Consider the following 20,017-nt stretch of genomic DNA (forward strand, 5'->3'; position numbering starts at 1 on the left):
TCCCACATGCCAAGGAGCAACTAAGCCTGTGTGCCACACTACTGAGCCTGCAAGCCACAACTACTGAGCCTGCAAGCTACAACTACTGAGCCTGGCTGTCACAACTACTGAAGCCCGTGAGCCTAGAGCCAGTGCTCCGCAACAAGAGAAGCCACTGCAATGAGAAGTCTGTGCACCACAATGAAGAGCAGCCCCTGCTCAACCCAACTAGAGAAAGCCCGCACATAGCAATGAAGACCCAGTGCAGCCAAAAATAAGTAAATAAATAGAGTGTTCTGCCTATGTTTCCTCTAAGAGTTTTATAGTGTCTGGTCTTACATTTAGGTCTTTAATCCATTTTGAGTTTATTTTTGTGTATGGTGTTAGGGAGTGTTCTAATTCCATTCTTTTACATGTAGCTGTCCAGTTTTCCCAGCACCACTTATTGAAGAGACTGTCTTTTCTCCATTATATATTTTGGCCTCCTTTGTCATAGACTAGGTGACCATAGGTGTGTGGGTTTATCTCTGGACTTTCTCTCCTGTTCCATTGATCTATATTTCTGTTTTTGTGCCAGTATCATACTGTCTTGATTACTGTAGCTTTGTAATATAGTCTGAAGTCAGGGAGCCTGATTCCTCTAGCTCCGTTTTTCTTTCTCAAGATTGCTTTGGCTATTCGGGGTCTTTTGTGTTTCCACATAAATTGTAAAATTTTTTGTTCTAGTTCTGTGAAAAATGCCATTGGCAATTTGATAGGGCTTGCATTAAATCTGTAGGTTGCTTTGGGTGGTATAGTCATTTTCACAACATTGATTCTTCCAATCCAAGAACATGGTAGGTATATCTCTCCATCTGTTTATGTCATCTTTGATTTCTTTCATCAGTGTTTTATAGTTTTCTCAGTAGAGGTCTTTGCCTCCTTAGGTAGGTTTATTCCAAGGTATTTTATTTTTTTGTTGCAATGGTAAATGGGATTGTTTCCTTAATTTCTCTTTTTGCCCTTTAATTGTTAGTGTATAGGAATATAAGAGATTTCTGTGTATTAATTTTGTATCCTGAAACTTTACCAAATTCATTGATTAGCTCTAGTAGTTTTCTGGTAGCATCTTTAGGATTCTCTATGTATAGTATCATGTCATCTGCAAACGGTGACAGTTTTTTGTTTTTTTTTTGTTTGTTTGTTTGTTTGTTTCTTGTGGTACGTGGGCCTCTCACTGTTGTGGCCTCTCCCGTTGTGGAGCATGGGCTCCGGGCGTGCAGGCTCAGCGGCCATGGCTCAAGGGCCCAGCTGCTCTGCGGCATGTGGGATCTTCCTGGACCGGGGCACAAACCCATGTCCCCTGCATCGGCAGGCGGACTCTCAACCACTGCGCCACCAGAGAAGCCCTGTTTGCTAGTATTTTGCTGAGGATTTTGTGTCTATGTTCATCAGTGATATTGGCCTGTAATTTTCATTTTTTGTGATACCTTTGTCTGGCTTTGGCATCAGGGTGATGGTAGCCTCGTAGAATGAGTTTGGGAGTGTTCCACCCTCTGCAATTTTTTGGAAGAGTTTGAGAAGGATAGGTGTTAGCTCTTTTCTAAATGTTTGGTAGAATTCACCTGTGAAGCCATCTGGTTGTGGGCTTTCCTTTGTTGGAAGATTTTTAATCACAGGTTTAATTTCATTACTTGTGATTCGTTTGTTCATATTTTATATTTCTTTTCGGTTCAGTCTCGGAAGGTTGTACTTTTCTAAGAATTTTTCCATTTCATCCAGGCTGTCCATTTTATTGCCATACAGTTGCTTGTAGTACTCTCTTATGATCCTTTGTATTTCTATGGTGTCAGTTGTAACTTCTCCTTTTTTGTTTCTAATTTTACTGATTTGAATCCTCTCACATTTTTTCTTGATGAGTCTGGCTAAAGGTTTATCATTTTTGTTTATCTTGGGCTTCCCTGGTGGTGCAGTGGTTGAGAGTCCGCCTGCCGATGCAGGGGACATGGGTTCGTGCCCCAGTCCGGGAAGATCCCTCATGCTGCGGAGCGGCTGGGCCTGTGAGCCATGGCCGCTGGGCCTGTGCATCCGGAGCCTGTGCGTCAAGAGCCTGTCCTCCTCAACGGGAGAGGCCACAACAGTGAGAGGCCCGCGTACCGCAAAAAAAAAAAAAATTTTGTTTATCTTCTCAAAGAACCAGCTTTTAGCTTTATTGATCTTTGCTATTGTTTTCTTCTTTTCTACTTTATTTATTTCCTCTCTGATCTTTATTTCTTTCCTTCTACTAACTTTGGGTTTTATTTGTTCTTCTTTCTCTAGTTGCTTTAGGTATAAGGTTAGGTTGTTTATTTGAGATTTTTCTTGTTTCTTGAGGTAGGATAGTATTGCTATAAACTTCCCCCTTAGAACTGCTTTTGCTGCATTCCATAGGTTTTGGGTTGTCATGTTTTCATTGTCATTTATTTCTAGTATTTTTTTTATTTCCTCTTTAATTCCTTCAGTGATCTCTTGGTTATTTAGTAGTATATTGTTTAGCCTTCATGTGTTTGTATTTTTTACAGTTTTTTTTTCTGTAATTGATTTCTAATCTCATAGTGTTGTGGTCGGGAAAGATGCTTGATACAATTTCAATTTTCTTAAATTTAACAAGGCTTGATTTGTGACCCAAGATGTGATCTATCCTGGAGAATATTCTGTGAGCACTTGAGAAGAAAGTGTATTTTGCCACTTTCGGGTGGAATGTCCTATAAATATCAGTTAAGTCTATTTGGTCTATTGTGTCTTTTAAAGCAGGGGTCCCTGACCCCTGGGCCACAGTCCTGTACCAGTACTAGTCCGTGGCCTGTTAGGAACCAGGCCACTCAGCAGGAGGTGAGCAGCAGGTGAGCGAGTGAACTTCATCTGCCGCTCCCCTTTGCTCCCCATCACTCACATTACCACCTGAACCTCCCCCCACCCCTCATCCATGGAAAAATTGTCTTCTACGAAACCAGTCCCTGGTGCCAAAAATGTTGGGGACCACTGATTTAAAGCTTGTGTTTCCTTATTTATTTTCTGTTTGGATGATCTGTCCATTGGTGTAAGTGGGGTGTTAAAGTCCCCTACTATGAATGTGTTACTGTCGATTTCTCCTTTTAAGGCTGTTTGCATTTGCCTTATGTATTGAGGTGCTCCTATGTTGGGTGCATAGATATTTACAATTGTTATATTCTTGGATTAATCTTTTGATCATTATGTAGTGTCCTTCCTTGTCTCTTGTAATAGTCTTTATTTTAAAGTCTACCTTGTCTGATATGAGTATTGCTACTCCAGCTTTCTTTTGCAGAATCTCTCACTTTTTAAATGAAAATTTGTTTTAAATTACAAAAGTAATACATGCTCATTCTAAATGAGTTCCAGCAATACAGAAATAATAAGAGTAAAAATGGCCAATCCTCAGAGGTAACTGCTATTAACAGTTTGGTGTGTGTCCTTGAGGGTTTTGTGTTTTTCCTGGAAAGAGCTGATCTTTTTTTTTTCCCCATTAAACAAGGTCATCACTCATTTTTTAAAAAATGTAATACAGCTTGGACATCTTTCCACATCAGTACACATATGTCTGCCTTATTCTGCTTGACAGCTGCAGCGAATTCCATGATGTTGCTTATTGTGGTTGATTTAACCACTTCCTTGTTGTGGACATTTTGGATTCTCCCTGGTGATTCATATGCAGCCAGTCAGCCTCTGTCCACATTTGGCAACCTTTGCTTTGCAGAGATGGGGAGCCAGAGGCCCGGGGAGGGGTTGCAAGCAGGCCAGTGTCACAGAGCAAGTTAGTGGCAGAGACAGGCTTACAATTCTGGTCTCCTGACGTGCTCTTAACATTGAACTATATCATTACAATTCTTTTTTTAATGGTCAAGGGAACTTAATATTTTTCTGAACATACTCCTGATAGGAAGAGAAAAAAACCTCAGCGTTAATTTCATCTTGTGTATTTCTGAGAACTGGATTTTCCCCCAAACTTTCTTGCAGCTTTCAGTTTTCATTATGTTCTTTGTAAGAGTTCATGATTCAATATTTTTTTCCTGCACATTGTTTCTGAAGCCAACGTTTTTAATGCTAGAAGTCCCAAATCCCACTTCCCCTGAGTATGACTATGGAGACCCTGATCAAATTCCACTTTAGGGACCCAAACCCTTCCCCATCATTCACCATAACTGATGAGCCTTCCTCTCAAGGAAACAAATGGAATTATAAAATTGTGACTGTGATCTATGTTCTTATTAAGTTAATTTCTCCAAGTCCTGTAGCTAACTTTCTGAGAAAGATAAATTACCCAATTGTAACAAGTATGACATATAATGTTTGCAGAAACCTTGTGAGAATTTGCTCTTTGCCCAGAAATTATGCTTAATTTTCCTACTAAAGGAAGGAACATTAAGCCCGCCTCCCACGGGGTAAGAGAAGTTTGATTGTAAGTGACAACTGCCCATCAAGTCATGTCCTCTTTAAAGCAGATGCCCTCAGAGCTTGGTGCTGAGTTGCAGACAAATGTTTCCAAGTCTACTGCCTCTACCACAAAGGGGTTGGTCAGAAACTGCTCAGATTTGTGAGTAAGAAGGAAGAGATGTCATTCTCAGAAAACTGACCACAGTGTTGGCAACATCTGAATGTTGTTTATCATTGTCTTGGGCAAAAGATAAAGGGAACACAGGACTACAGAGTAACTCTTTTGTCTGATACCTGCTTCTTGGGCCAGATAGAACTCTGGCTTCTATCTTAGAATCAGAAGTGGACCCCTCTCCTGGCTCCTAGATCGTGGCTTATAAATATCATTGCCTCCTATAAGGACTGGACTCCTTGGAGAAATGGCTGATTCCAGGTCTGGAGCAGGAAATGTACAAAATGAGCCTGGAGCATCTTGTCATACCAAATGGCAAGGAATTTATCAAAGATGACTAGGATCCTACCGAAAGACTCAAGAGGGAAATTGAAGAGGCTCCCACTGGCCAAAGACAGGACACTTTTAGCATCTATAAGGATAGCAACTGCAATGAATTAAAACACACCAAATATGTTTCGATCCACAAATTCATAGTGACTTTCAAAAAGAAAACAAAAACAAAAATACAATGGTCATCTTTAAAGAATGCCAGGAGGACCAATTCATTAGTTTGAAAACTAGTAAATACATGGAAAGAATAATTCATTCTGCTTTTCCTATATAAACTATACCTCATGATAACCACATAGTAGATGAGAGAAATTATCTTTTAATGGAAATATTCCAGCTCATAAGTGAAGAAAGAGTGATAGATTTAGAATAGGCCTATGTTTCAACCTCTAGTGAAACCATGGATCTAGGCAATGATCACCAATGACTGCTAAGATCACAGAAAGAGAGGCAAACAGACATCACGAGTCCTCTAAGGGAAGTACAGCAGACCCACCACCGCTGCAGTATTCTGGCCAAGAAAATCAAACCTGAATGTGAATGAGCTTTTAGATCTACCAATTTGCAAGGAGACAGAAAACATGTTAAACAACACCCTGGAAATGTAATCATCAAAATTCAGACTATGGGAAACTTTACAAGACAAACAACCTGTCCCTCCAACAAATATACTATAAAAAAATAAAATGAGGTAGTGGGGAACGTATAGATTCAAAGAGACTTAAGAGATGTATCAACCAGTCACAAAGTATGGACATTTCAATCCTGATTTGAACAAATAGGAAAAAAAAAGTTATGAGACAGTCAGGAAAATTTGAACACTCACAGGATATTTGATGATATTAGGAATTATTTTTAAATTTCCTTGAAATTCTCTATAATAAAGAGTTAAAAAAAAAACCCAAACAAAACAAACCTCAGTCCAGAGAAGGAAGTCTCCCTGATCTTGATGAGCACCTAAAGTGATGACCCTGGGCAAATCATTTCCCCTCTCTGAGTTCCATCTCTTCACGGTTGAGTATGCTTACAAGTGATGGGGCTCTGATGGGTTGGGATAAGCACAACTGTCCATCCAATTTAAGGGTTTTCAGTCAGAGAAGATTTCAACTCTACTCTGACCTACATTTATCTGACCCTCGTGGAACTTTGTGAAGATTAATTTTTCACCCAGTGACATACTGCATTTCTTTTATCTTAGTGCAGAGTGTTTGCTGGACATTGGGGAGGGCAGATATAGAGGCAAGGGATGTTTTTGGCAAGATCCAAGGACTTTCCTGACACAAATGGGCAGTTACAGTAAAGGAGGGGAGAGCCCTGGAGTGTATTCTTAGAGGACAGATGTCTGTGAAAGTGGTGGGAGGTGTTAGGTTGGTGGCGCGAAGGTTGCATCTGTAGGTTGGCTGCCCTACATTTTCTTGGATAACATCCGCTGTTTACTTGTGGAAATGTTGGCTGTCATGAGGAGGAGAAGGGACTGAAGTAAAAGGGACTTGAGAAAGATGTTATAATATGCATGGGGTCTTAACTTCCACAGAATTTTTAAAAATTTATTTATATTTTGGCTGCGTTGGGTCTTCGTTGCTGCGTGGGCTTTCTCTAGTTGCGGTGAGCGGGGGCCACTATTCGTCACAGAGTGCGGGCTTCTCATTGTGGTGGCTTCTCTTGTTGCAGAGCACGGACTCTAGGCGCTCGGGCTTCAGTAGTTGTAGCACGCGGGCTCAGTAGTTGTGGCTCGCGGGCTCTAGAGTACAGGCTCAGGGGTTGTGGCGCACAGGCTTAGCTGCTCTGTGGCATGTGGGATCTTCCTGAACCAAGGCTCAAACCTGTGTCCCCTGTGTTGGCAGGTGGATTCTTAACTACTGTGCCACCAGGGAAGCCCCCATAGAATATTTTGACATTATTTATTCCTTTGAGCAAGATGACACATTGTCCAGTTCCACAGCACTGGTGGTCATCATCAAGACAAGGCTTCCTAGAAATCTGCAAGTCAGACAGACCCCTGTCCTTCTTTCCATGTATCAGTTAGCAATGCTTTTACTTGCAAGTATGGAAGCCACTGAATAACGGGCTTGAGCAAACAGGGGCTTTTTTTTTTTTTTTAATCACATAGCAGTACATCCAAATTAGGGGCTGTATTATCTCAGTGACTCTGAGCTGGCATCTCTTTTCCTCGTGGTTGTAAAATGGTTACACCAGCTCCAGGCATCACAATCTCACACCATATTAGAGGCAGTAAGGAGAAGTTACCTTCTCAGTCTCTCCTGTTTTATCAGGAAGAAAAAGTCTTTCTCAGAAGCCCCTTAGAAGACTTCCATTTATGTTTCATTGGCCAGAACTGGGTCACATACTCAACTCAATGCAAGCTGGGAGAATAAGCATTGACTTTCCCAGTCTATACTGTGGGAGGTGGGCAAGGGAGAGAGGGGTTTGGGACAGATGTTGGGACAGGCAATCAGTAAGTTTGCTTCTTCCAAGTTTTCCTGCTCCTGAGCAGGGTTTCCTGCACTATTCACCCTTTTCTTTTAAATGGGTCTTGTAATCTCTGCCCCCCTGCCTCTGAGATATAATATGGTATGTGTATTATACCATCTACCTGAGGGTAGAGACAACTCTTGCTGTGGTGTTGGATGGTGTTTGAGTTGAGCACTGCTGTTTACTCCCTACGTCTGCTTTTCCTTGTGGACATCCATTCAGGAAGGCTTGGATCTTGTAAAAAAAATGTTGGGCCTCCATCAGTCAGATAATCAGCACATGTTTACAGAGTAATCTCCATTTGCCAAGCCCTGTGGAGGGCTGGGGTAGAGTCGGCGGTGGGGGTGGGGGCGGGGAGCAGGGATGTTTAAGCAACCATTCCTGGACTCCGGGACCACACAGGCTGGTTGGCGGAAAATGTCAGAAACCAAGGAGATGTGGAATGACAACACAGGACCACAATAGGAGCCCTGCCTGCACAAAGCAGTCTGTAATTGTGAGCCTAATGTGGGGGCAAGAGACAGGGAGAGAAGATGCCCTAAAGGAGGTGGGTGCTGGCCTTCAAAATAAAAAAGATCCACTCAGAGGAGTGGGATCAGGGTCTGGACCCATGTGGCTGGATGGCAAGGATTATGTAGGACTCTATAAAGCTCTTGGTACTTTACAAACCTTAACTCCTTTCATCTCCACAACAACCAGGCCAAGTGGGTTTTATTGTCCTCATTTTACAATAGCAAGGGGCCAAGGCTCAAAGTGGTTGAATAATTTACCCAAGGTTTGCTAGTCAGCATGGAGGATAGCTTAATCACAGTTCCTGCCTACCAGTTCATTTTCCCCTCTTCTCCCTTTTCTAACAGTTTTGCCCACTAGCCCAGGAGAGGTCATATGACTCAGGCCTGGCCAATCACTGTACCCTATTCCCCTCAGTTGTGATTGGTCCAGGGGTGGTCATGTGACCTGAACAAGTTCTGTAAGGAAATCAAAATGGAGTAAGAGATGGAGGGAGAGGTATGGAAGGGGCTCTGCCTCAGATTCTAGGCCCTAAGGCCCAGCTCCTGCAGCTTTTGCTTGAGTCCTGAGAGCTTCCCTGGCATTCCTCACAACCAGGGAGGTCAGCACATTCCTTAAAAAAAAAAAAAAAAGCTTTATTAAGATATAATTCACATTACACACAATTCATCTATTTAAAATGTGGTTTTTAGTGTATTTGTACAGTTGTGCAACTATTACCACATCAATTTTAGAACATTTTCTTCACCCCCCAAAGAAACTCTTTACTCCCTTTTTCCCCCAACACCCCCAGCCTTAGGCAACCACCAATCTACTTTCTGTCTCTATGGATTTATCTGTTCTGGACATTTCATATAAATGGAATCATGCACTATGTGGTCCTTTGTGACTGGCTTCTTACACTTAGCACAATATTTCCAAGGTCCAGCCGTTGTAGCAGCGTACCTTCTTCTTTGTTGGGGCTGGTTGGGGGTGGGTTTCTAGCACTTGTAAACTAAAGGTGTGGCCAGGAGTTGGAGCCAGGTCTGACAGACACCAAAGCCCTCATTCTTTCTGTTTTACCTGGTGAGGCCAAGTCCTGGAGGGCTTGAAGTCCAGGCCAGGGTTTGACCTTTCTGTTTCCGACCATGGGGATTACTGAGTAGGGGAGTGACATGTTTAGAGCAGCATTCTAGTGAGACTATTCTGATGACAGTGATATTTTGTGTAGGTGTTCATCCTACACGTATGTGTATATTATATATCATATGCAATGTGTGTACACACAAATATTTTAAGGTTGAAGTTTATAGCAGCGATTCCCATACTGGGTTCCATGGAATGTGAAGGTCCCATGAGCAGTGTTCCAAGAGGGAATGAGAAACACTGCGCCTTTTCCTCTGGAAAATGAAGAAGGAACGGGATTCAAGAGAAACAGGCTACGGACTATGTTCTGAGTCTAAGTGAACCAGTGGTGCTGCGTAGCAGCCCAGGTCCTCCCCTTCCTTAGGGGTCCTCCTCCAGCCCCTTTCCTCCAAGAAGTCATCAGACAACTCCTCTTAGATGTAAGCAATAGAGTCTTTGAGAGGAGGCTGAGGTCCCCCATGAGCAAAGTAGGGTTCTGGGCTGCAGAGGTGTGAGAAGTCAGGTAAAGGTGTCCTCATTTACACTCAGGTGGTGGCACCTGGGCCTTAGGTGTCGGCTCCATCAGCTTAGGTGTGAGCTCTTTAAGGGTCCCTGTCTTCTGGCTTCATCCATGCCCAAACACTGTTGATCAGCCAACTCTGGCCTGGCTTTGCCAAGAACCCTTGTGCCTAGGATGGCAAGGAGAAACGCCCAAGAAGCCGGGCAGTCAACGTAAAGGAGGGCAGGGGCAATGGTGGGGCCCATGGGGAGGCAGAGGGTGTAAGTTCCACTTAAAAAGGGGGACGCTGCCAAGCCACCTGTGGCCCCATGAGAGATGCCAGATTTTCCCAATTTTTCTCCTAAGGAAAGAGAAGTCCAGATTTTCGTGTAAAATCTAATTTTCAAATGTTAAAGTTGGCGACTGTGGATTATTGTCCTGTTGCATGTTGGGATCCATTCTTCTCCTGGCTATGTCCTGGGAGGGTGACTCTTGTGGGCAGCACCCTCGCCCTCCCTCCCCCTCCCCACTCTCTTGCCCTCTAGATTCCAGATGGGTTTGACCAGTGGTTAGAATAGATAGATCAGAGATTGAAAATTGGGAGGTCAGGATATTTAACGCCCTTGTTGCAAGCCAGAGACTCTCCCCCGACCCTCTGAACCTCCATCTACCCACATACTGGGGCCATTGTTTTGGCAGTGATCACATTCCTCTGTGTACTGCCACAGCTCCTACACGGTGGTGGTCTCTTTCCCAGGCTATAGCTCTTGTGGTCTGGTGACCCCTCTATCCCTCTGTCTAGGGGAGTACCGGTTCCCTGCTGCTTGTCTCTGAGTGTCTCACCATCCTGTGTTGGTTCTCTTCATCCCGTCCATGTAAATGCCTGTGCAAATAGTCCCTTCATTCTGAGCTCTCCTCAGTTAACCCTTCTGAATATGCCCTCCCTTTCCTGCTGGGAACCACCAATATATCAGCTAATTCAATTAAAAAACAACACTGTGAGATCCAGACACACCTGGATCTGCAGTGTGAATCCTGTCAGAGGAAGCCCAGCTCACAACCCCTGCCGTATGCTCCAAGCACTGCATCTGGGCAGCAGGCAGAAGCAGAAATCACTACACAGACCAATGCAGTGCTGGGGTCAACAGGTACACCATGACCTTGTGTGGAAACTGAAGAGTCAGTCCAAAGAAGGAGAAAGCCTTGAGGTGTGTACAACCAGTTTAATGGCTGATGAAACCATAGAGATGCCAAACTATGGAGCACCAGGGACACAGAGGCACGAAGCCTTCGGGGGAAACACTACAGCATTATCGTGGGGAAAACAGGATCACCTAATGTTGATACTGGGGAAGAGGAGGTCCACTGGCAGCTCAGAACTATGACATTCCTCGGGGAACATGAATCCACCCCCAAAGCAGGAGCAAGCCAGCCGCCTTCACTCCCGAACATAAATCCTCGTGCAGACCACATCATCGGCGCCGAACGTCTGCAGAGAAGGAAAACCAATCAGTGCAGATGTCTGTGCAAAAATGTTTAAAGCAGATCGCTAATAAGGCCACTTACTGCCCTGTTAAAAACTCTGTAACAGACATTCAATTTCCTGTGCGGTGCACTCATGTTCAGCCCTAAGGGTTTTTTTTCTTTCTTTCTTTCTTTTTTCTTTTTCTTTTTTTCCTCCCTTACACTCTGTATTGGCAGAGAGGCAACAGGGGTATAGAATTATGTTGTATGCAATTTTCCACTACTTCTGGAACCTGGGAATGCTGACATAAAAAATGCAAGTTTCCTGGCTTTGGTTTTTTAAATTAAACTGAAGTGGGTGGCGGGGAGTATGCCATATTGGACATTTCTGAAGTGGTTCTGTCTCTTTTCAAGTGACTTCAAGAGAGCAAGGGGCTTGGGCAGCTGGAGCCCTGGGGTTCAGCACTGACCAGCCAGTTGGGATAGCTTCAGGGAGGGTGTAGAAGTACCTTCCAGGAAGCAACTGTCAAGCGTGGGAGACGCCTGAGATGTTGTATAAGTAATACTCAGGTTACCTGCAAGCTAGAAACATGGTCTCAACTGCAAAAGCACAGTGTCAGTGGCATCCAGACCCAGCTCTGCAACTCACAGCTGGGTGAGCTGGGGCACTGCTCTGGTCTCTTGGACAGTTTGGGGATGGAGGGGGGAGGGAGTTAAGGGGAGGGGTGCAATTGAACAAGATCCCACAGCTCTTTCCAGCTACTATTCTGTGACTGTTTGTTTGTTTGCTGTGGGGAGGACACAAATCATTCCATGAATGGAGGAGCACGGCTTTCTCCTGGCCTCTGAAATGATATCACTGTAAGTAAGCTGTCTCAACTCTTCCAAAAACTAGCAATTATTTATAGGCCTGCTCTCCTAGGTGTCTCACAGGCAATTGGAACAGAGAAAGCAATATGTATGTTAAAAAACCCACAAAATTTAAAAAAAAAACCAAACAGAATTTCCCCACTCTGTAGACTGACGTAGATATGTTTGTTTGCAGACGTACATTTTTCTGTGGAAGGGTCCCTATCTTTCAGATTGTCAAAGGGGCCTGAGGTTAAGAGCCCTGAACTCAGAGCTTGAATATACTTGGATTTTCCCCGGGTCCCTCAGTTGACCATGAGATGCTCTCAGGGAACATGAGTCAGGATGTTATTCAAACATGTGTGTTTCAGGGAAATACGAGTCATTAGTGATTATGAAGGAAGCAAATGCCTATCACCAGCCTCTTTTCTAAGTAGGGAACTTCTGATCACACCGGCACAGCTGTACCTGCTCTGGACACCTTCCCTGTCCTCTTCCCTTTCCTTATTAGCGAGGAATGCAGATGATGCTGGGTGCTGGGGCAGGGTGAAGTGGGGGTTCCCATGGAAATTCAACTCTCAGATGTCCAGACCGCTCAGAACCTTGTCAGTTTTCTGAAACTCTTCCAGCTCTATGGCCACGGAGTGTCACGTGGAAGGCCAGCGTTTGGGGATTGGACTCTATACCTGTGCTGGAATGACCGACACCTCCCCCAGGCCAACAAATGGCTTCACGCAACGAGAAGAAATCGCTACATTTCCAATCCCATTTGAAATGTCCTTCTCAGCCTGCAGACTATGCTCAGAGGTTCCTGAAAGAAACTCTCGTATAATGTGCCCGAGTCGTTTAAGGGACTACACTCAATTTTCAAAGGAAGGCAACTTACAGCTGGGGGTGCTGGGAGAGCTTATTTAAGTGAACTAGAATAAATTTCCTCCTGTTATACAGAGACAGCATCTCCCTACGTTTGGATTTATTAATGATAATAACCCTTGGAACAAAAGCCCACATTTTAGAACCCAAATGCCAAGAATGAATCCGCCCTTTGAGGCTCATATGCGCGTATGCGGAGCCAGGGAAGGATGCACGGGTGGAGCTGTAGTGGGAGACTTGGAAGTGGTGGAGCTCTCCTAGCAGAATTGGGCCCATGCGCTGGCTGCTCAGATACTACTGAGATTAATAAAATCACACTTTCTCACGGACCACACGGAGCCTACTTAACCCTTAGCTACACTCTAAAATCATCTCCTTATTTTCTGTCCCTGGACCAATGAACCCTATGTGCCTTTTCCTCCTAAATTTCCATGTCTCAGCCTCAAGTTGCTCCCCCAACCCCATCAACTATTCCTGTCCTTGAAACAACATGAACCAGATTGCAAATGAAGCCAGTCCCTTCTCATGAAAGAAAGTATGTGAAATCATCTCAGGGAAGGACAAGGGGAGAGAGCGAGTGAGATCAAGCAGCCTCCGTTAAAGTAATAGAGACAGTTCAATTTAGGGTCCTCTTGCAGAATAAACACGTAATTTCAGGGCTGAGAGAGACCTCAGGGATCAAACTTTAGCCCAACCCCTCATTTTACAGCTCAGGGAGGGAAGGGCCATGCCCAGGTCACACAGCGAGTCCTGTCCTAGCATTCCTTGCCACCTCCTTTTCCGACATTTCAGGGTGACACTTGCTAGGGTGGGGCAGGCAGGCAGTCTTTGAGTGGAGATGTTAACAACAGGTCTGACGGAGAACAAAGGATATCATTTCCTGGTTACCTACAACAGCGTTCCCCTTTTCTAGTGGGGGCGTTGGGGGGACGGGGAAGGGTATTACAAGGAAAGCTTGGTCTGCTCTGAAACACAAAGGGAGAGTGGCAGGGAGGTGTCCTTTCCTCTGTCCTCTTTGCCCCTGTACCTAAATAAAGGGGGAGGAGGTGTGTGATTAAACTACAGGGGTTTCTAACTTGGCCTCACCAGGTATATTTTGTGTGGCCAGGGATGTTTAAAATGTTTCGATCTGATTACCTTTAAGGTAGAGTCCACCCTCCTCGGTTCTAAAGGCCCCACCCTCCACGTTGTGTTAACACTGTGACTGCCCCAAATTAGCATCACTATACTTGTCTGGCTCCCGAAGTCCATTGGAGTTTATAAGTCCGGGGGTAAAAATGTTCTTTAAGGCTCTCAGTGCAGGCATACTAAAATTTCTGAAATCTTTCCCAGGCAGCAAAATGGGGAATGAGGAGGGGGTGGGGCGGTGGGGGGAATCCCTTCTGCAGAGTGAACGCTGGGACCTCCCAGAGCCCAAGCATTCGGAGCCCGGCTGGAGGGGAGGCCGGCTTAAGCAAGTCAGCGAGTCACCACAGGGATGCATGGGTTTGTATAGAGGCCAGCAAGGCAGCCTGTCTCTAGGCCCTGCTCTGCCCTCTGAGCCACTCCTCTCTCCTGCCAACCATCTAACAATGATTTCCTCTGACCTAAACTGTCATCTCAAGCTTTCTGCTCACATTTTAACCCAGGGCAAAGAGTGTCTCTCCCTGAATGGATGAGTGAAGATGATGATCTTGGGGCCCCCCACAGGCAACATCTGGAGAACTGAGGGCTTGTTTCAGGGTCAAGGGGCCTTGCTCACCAGGATGAGCTCGTCGTTGGCCAGCTCGCGGGTCCAGTAGGTTTTGGGGCCGTCCCCCTCGAGGAGAGTTTGTGTGCAGTGGATCTTGTTCTCATTCTCCCAAGTGGCTAAACTCTGCGGGCAGGAAAACCATTAGTGACGTTAATTACACTCTTGGCAGTGGGAGCAGAGACAACAATGAGCATGGGAGAATAATTGCTGTGCAGAGAAGCAACACATGGTCCCTGTCAGCAGGGCTCAGAACCTTCTGTACTGTGCTGTATCGAGCCTAAATTCAGAGGGCTGACCGCGGATTTTATGGGGTATAAATACACCTTGTATTACACAAGTACACACACACACACACTCACCGAAGCAGCAAAGCCTCAGGCACATTTTACACCTCCAGGAGTAAAACTGAGGGCACGCAATGATTCATTTATGTCAAAATGGACGATCCCTTCAAGCAATTTGGCTATTCAAGGCAAGAAGCTCCTCATATCAGAAGTACAAAATTTTAGAATGGTAAAGACACCATATTTGTAACCACATCTGTAGTCCGCAGATCAGGAGATCTGCGGACTACATCCATGCAGTTCCTTGCATGGATTTGGGGATAATGCCTTCCTTTCTGTTTGCACTCATCAAACGCAGCACACAGCCTGCTCTGATAAACCTGAGTGTCTCTGACTCTGAGGATAAAAACACAGCCACTTCCCAGGTTACATGTCTCTAGAAAAAAAAATTGTTAAGTCTGAAGGGTCTTCATTCTGTTGTAGGTGGGAGGCAAAAGGAGGGATTCCCTGCAGTTTTCCCCAGCGTCTGCACAAAGCAAAATGCTGAACAGCTGGGTTCCGAGGCTGTACTGAATGTGCACATACTTGCTTTTTAACTAACACATGGGACACATTCACTAGGCAGGGCAGGGATAAAGCCCCACTCTCCAGGCTGTCGCGTGAACCTTTGATTTTTCTTTTTTAACCAGAATTACTGTCTCTGGCAGTAGTCACCACTGGATGTCCCCAAATTGAGTCCTGCCTATCACCAGGGCTTCTACCTTAAGACCCCCAGACCTTCCCTCTAAGCTGTCCTGCTCTTTTGTTTTTATAAACGGTGCAGTGGCTGGGGCTCCAATCCTGCCAGCTCTGAGCCCGGACATCATTTTCAGGCTGTGCTAATCTGGGGGCCAAATATTGCTTTGTGGGACAGCGTGCTCCTGGGGGTCTGTGACTCTGTGTCCTCCCAAACCCCATGCCCAGAGAGTCCCACTCTAGATCAGACAGGCACCACTCAGGAAAGGTGAAAAACAATTTCTCACTCTCTGGAATGTTATTTGTTCTTTCTTTAAACCTTGGGGAGAGGAGGGAGACATTTTGTCACTTTTAAACTAAGTGGGAGCAGCAGCGAATTGTTTTTCCATCTGTCCTCAAAATCCATGAGGAGCCAACCCACCATTCTACTCCAGAGACCAACCAAATGCAATTTTTGCCCATCTAAAAAAGGAATTTACAACCCCTTGCTTCAGTCCACCCGTTCATCCACCCTGGGACCTATTTACAAAGAAATACAGAATTCTTGCCCTGGAGGACTAAGAGAGAGCACTTAGTCCATTTTCCAGGCAGAATCTGCCTTGCTTTTGGAAAGATTCTGTCGTTTCCTTTAAGAAACCAAACTGAGGGCGGGCGGGAGAGGTCCCGGGGCCATCGAGACTGCTGAAACTGGATCCAGAGCATTCTCAGGGCGCCCAGGGACCCGGGCGGGCGGGACTCGAGAGCTGCCGCTCCACCTGCGGCAGGAAACGTGGCAGCCTCGCGGCCACGGAACCTGGTGGCCCTGAAACCTCCTCCTCCTCCCCGCCTCCTGCGCTCGCGCTGAGGATCGCAGCAAGACGCTGCTGCGGAAGCCCCTGCAAGGAACGCGGTGCAACCCAGAGCCCGCACTTTAGGCGCGGCTGTTAGCACCTCGGAAGGCGACTTAGGGATGAAGTTGGGGAGGGGTTGGGGTAGGCCTTTCTCTTGAGCCCAGGGCAACGCGGTGCACAGATCCTCTCTTCAAACAGCCGGTGCACACGCCCCGCAAGGAAAGGGCGCCACTGGCTGCAAAAGGAGCCGGGGGTTCGTCTGGCTGCAGCGGTTCACTAGGGAGCGGGGACGTGGGAACGCTGCCCAGACTCTGGGGCCTCACCCTGCACTTGCGTCCGTCCACTGTCTCCTCCTCAAAGCCTTCTCCGACCTTGAAGTTGATCTCAGTCGTGCGCACCGTGGTAGATGTCTTGATGTAGAACTGATCCCCGTCCTGGCGGATCTCCACGTGCGGCTTGGACGCAGCCGCCACGGCCACTTTCCTCAGCATGGCGTTCACACCTGCGCCGGGAAGAATGGGTGCGACTCACGGGGACTCGCCACCCACCAGTCGTCCCAGGACTGGCCCGGCACTTCTCAAACCCTCTGACTATATATAGATGGGGGCCTTAAAACTGATTCATTCCTCCCCCTGCCCTCGCCCTGATTTTTTTTTTTCCGAGGTGAGCAACTGAGGCTCAGAGAGGGTAAGCGGCCTTCCCTGAGCAGCACAGTGTATTTCGTGGTAGGGCCTGGTCTCAAACTGAGTCGCCAGTTTTAAAGTCCCTGACCCACCTAGGACTTCAGTAATAACCTCTCCTCGCGATTAGCTAGCACGAGATAAAGGCCGAACCGTCGGGGAAAGCGCCAAGCATCCAGCAAACGCTCTCTGGATGCGCGGATCCCGGGCTCTACTCGCCACTTCTAGATGGGGTGTGCCTTGGAATTCGCCCCCAAACTATCGCACCGGGGACTCCCTCTTGCCTGGTGTTGGTCCCTAAAGCCCACCCTCTGCGGGTCGGGGGCACCGCCGGCTGCTACTCCCCGTCGGGGCACGCCATCCGCGCCAGCTTACCCAGAGCCTTGAGCAGCTCGTCGAAATTCTCGCTGCTGCGCATCTTCCAGGTGCCGGCGAAATTGGGCATCTTGGCAGTGGCGGCGGCGGCGGGAAGGTGGCGGCAGGCACGGACAGCTGCGGCGCAGCGGGCACACTCCAAGCTGCAAGGCGGAGACTGCGGCTCTGCGCCCAGCCCCACGCGCCTTGAGTCTCCGGGAGAGCGCCCCCAACCCCCGCGCTGCTCCAAGCACCGCCCCGCCAGCACCGCCCCCGCCCCCCGCGGCCCCTACCCAGCGTGAGCCCTGCTCCCAGCCCTACCGTGCCCCCCACTCTGCCCCTTGGCGTTCCAGTCTCCAGTGGTGCAGGCTTGGCACCAGCTCTCCTACAACTCTGGGTGTGGGGGGGCGCCTCTGCCACCCCCAGGCTGCTCACATCCTTCTTTAAAGTGGGTGGTGGGAGAGGGTTAGCTGAAACAAGATTGGCCAAGAGGGGCAAATTGTTGAAGCTAGGCGGTGGGGACTTGAGAAAATCATTATACCATTCCCTCTACTTTTGCATTTGTTTGAGAATATACATAATATAAAGTTAAAATAAGCGGGTAGTGGGTCCACCAGGGGCTGAGAGCCTTTCCCCACTCCCAGTCGCCTCCACTCCCAGTCCGGGATCCTATTCTGTACCCCTCTTACCCCCCTAACCCCCCAACCTCCATAACACCATCACAACCACCACCACCACCACCACCACCACCACCACCACAAACAGGACCATGGGAGCAAGTGGCGAAAAAACCTCAAACCACTCCAGCACCGTCTGGGCGCTGCTGCTCAGAACCCAGGATCGCGCGAGATTGTGGGTCCTCCACGTTGGTAGGGCGGGAGGGAGCCCAGGCTGCTGTACCCTTACGGGTAGCTCCGACATACTGCGGTTCGAGAGGGGTGGACTGAATAAGCTCCAGAACCCTGGGTAGGAGCGGCCTGTTTTGCAGAAAAGTGAGGCTTTGTGCCCGCAGGCAGGCTGGGAGGGCCAAGTGGAGGAAGTCTTCTCTCTTCTCCCTTTGATCCCAAATACACACCATAGCTAAAGCCCCCTCAGTGTCTCCTCTACGGAAGTACAGGAGTACAGACACTTCACCGCAGCTCTTAGAGCTGTCCACAGCAGACCCTAAAATTCCCTTCCAGTCTCTTTCCACTATTCGGCCATCAGTATGCCTTGGCAAACTACATAACTCAAGATTCTAGAACCTGCCATGCATCTTCCCACCTCCAAGCCTTTGCCCCTGCTGTGCCCTCTCCCTGGAATGCCCTTTTACTCCTCGGATTAATAAAATCTTGCCCATTCATGAAAGTCCATCTTTATGCTGTCTCTTTTGAAAATTCGTTTCCTAATCAAATATGATTATTTTTCTCTGAACCCACAGAATCCGTGTTTGGTCTTGCTCTTTTTTCAGTTTTAATCCTGCTATAAACTGAACTCCTGGAGGGCAGGGACTGAGCGTTTATCAACTTGTCCTCTCTTCCACAGGCTTAGCCAGGTGGGGCTCAATCAATAAGCACTGATTTGAGAAGGGTGTATGTGTCCTGCAGCCCAGAGGTAGTGTAGGTGTGAAGATTTCCGGAGGGAATGTAGGAATCTGTGCTGAGTGCCTGCTGAACAGGGCTCTGGACCTTTGGAGGTGTCTGGGGCTGGGATCCTGCCCTGAGGCCCTGAGGAGCTATCCTAGAAAGCAGCTGAGGACAGTAGAAGGGAGAGGAGCCGTCACCAGCTGGAAAGGGGTGTGGGCAGAGCCAGCTTTATGGATGTGAGACCTATGTAGTCACACGGGGCCATGCACTTGGAAGGGCCCAGTGGTTGGTTCAATCATCTGCTACTGCCATCTTGAAATTCTTAATCATTTGGGGGCAAGGGGTCCTGTATTTTCATTTTGCACCGGATCCACAGATTATGTACCTGATCTTGAGTGTGGGAGGCAGAGGATAGGGCTGCCACAGAATCCAACCCACTTTAGAGAGCGTCTGGTATCTGTACAGTGAGGAGGCAAAACAGGGGTGCCATCCATCTAACACAAGCCTCTGCCCCATCCAATTCTCCCCTGCAACATGGCCTCCACCATCTTCAGACCAGGCTGGGGAGGGGCTGGAGCTGGACAGTGGAGGGCAGCAACGCTGGGAGTCAAGACCATAGGGGAAGCTGTAAGGGTGACTGGCAGGTGTGCAAAGGGGGAAAGAGGAAAAGAGGCAGGAGGGGAAGTCATGGTAAAGGAATAGAGAGGATGGGGCCAGAGGGGTCAGATGAAGGGGCCCACCCCCAGGTTGGGGCTGGTATGATGGAGGACATTGGTGCATTGTCCAGGCACAGAGCAAGGGTGGGAGAAGGATCCAGGAAGGGGAGGGCACGGCCAGATCAGAGTGTGAGATTGTCCTGGGGTCCTGTGAACCCACTGTCCTTGTTAATGAAGTTCAGAGCTGGCCAGGGCAGACAGGAGGGGCTAAGACTTCTCAGATGCCCCAAACGTTATGAATGGTCACATGGAGGCGGGGAGGGCAGCTCCTATCACTGGCCTGGCTACTAGGGGAACCCGAGAGCCAAAGGGCAGCACAAACCCTACCACTGTGTTATCTCTGCGGACCCAGCCTGAGGATCCAGAGCAAGGCTCCTGCCAGGGGGGAAGATCTAACTCTTGGCCTGGGACTCAGGACAGATCGGCAGAATCACCCCAAATCCTCCGCGCCTCCCT

General features: G+C 47.5%; 1 protein-coding gene across 1 annotated transcript; it reads right to left on the minus strand.

Annotated features, from left to right (window-relative positions):
- Positions 1-10,687: 10,687 nt before the first annotated feature.
- On the minus strand, positions 10,688-17,468 carry CRABP1 (cellular retinoic acid binding protein 1). The gene is made up of 4 exons (XM_033852630.2): positions 17,302-17,468; positions 16,570-16,748; positions 14,407-14,520; positions 10,688-10,968 (listed from the first exon to the last, which is right to left on the minus strand). The coding sequence occupies exons 1-4, from the start codon at positions 17,369-17,371 to the stop codon at positions 10,918-10,920; spliced, it is 414 nt and encodes a 137-aa protein (XP_033708521.1). The 5' UTR covers positions 17,372-17,468; the 3' UTR covers positions 10,688-10,917.
- Positions 17,469-20,017: the final 2,549 nt, after the last annotated feature.

This window comes from Tursiops truncatus, chromosome 2 (assembly GCF_011762595.2).
Source record: "Tursiops truncatus isolate mTurTru1 chromosome 2, mTurTru1.mat.Y, whole genome shotgun sequence".
In the NCBI taxonomy this organism is placed as follows: domain Eukaryota; kingdom Metazoa; phylum Chordata; class Mammalia; order Artiodactyla; family Delphinidae; genus Tursiops; species Tursiops truncatus.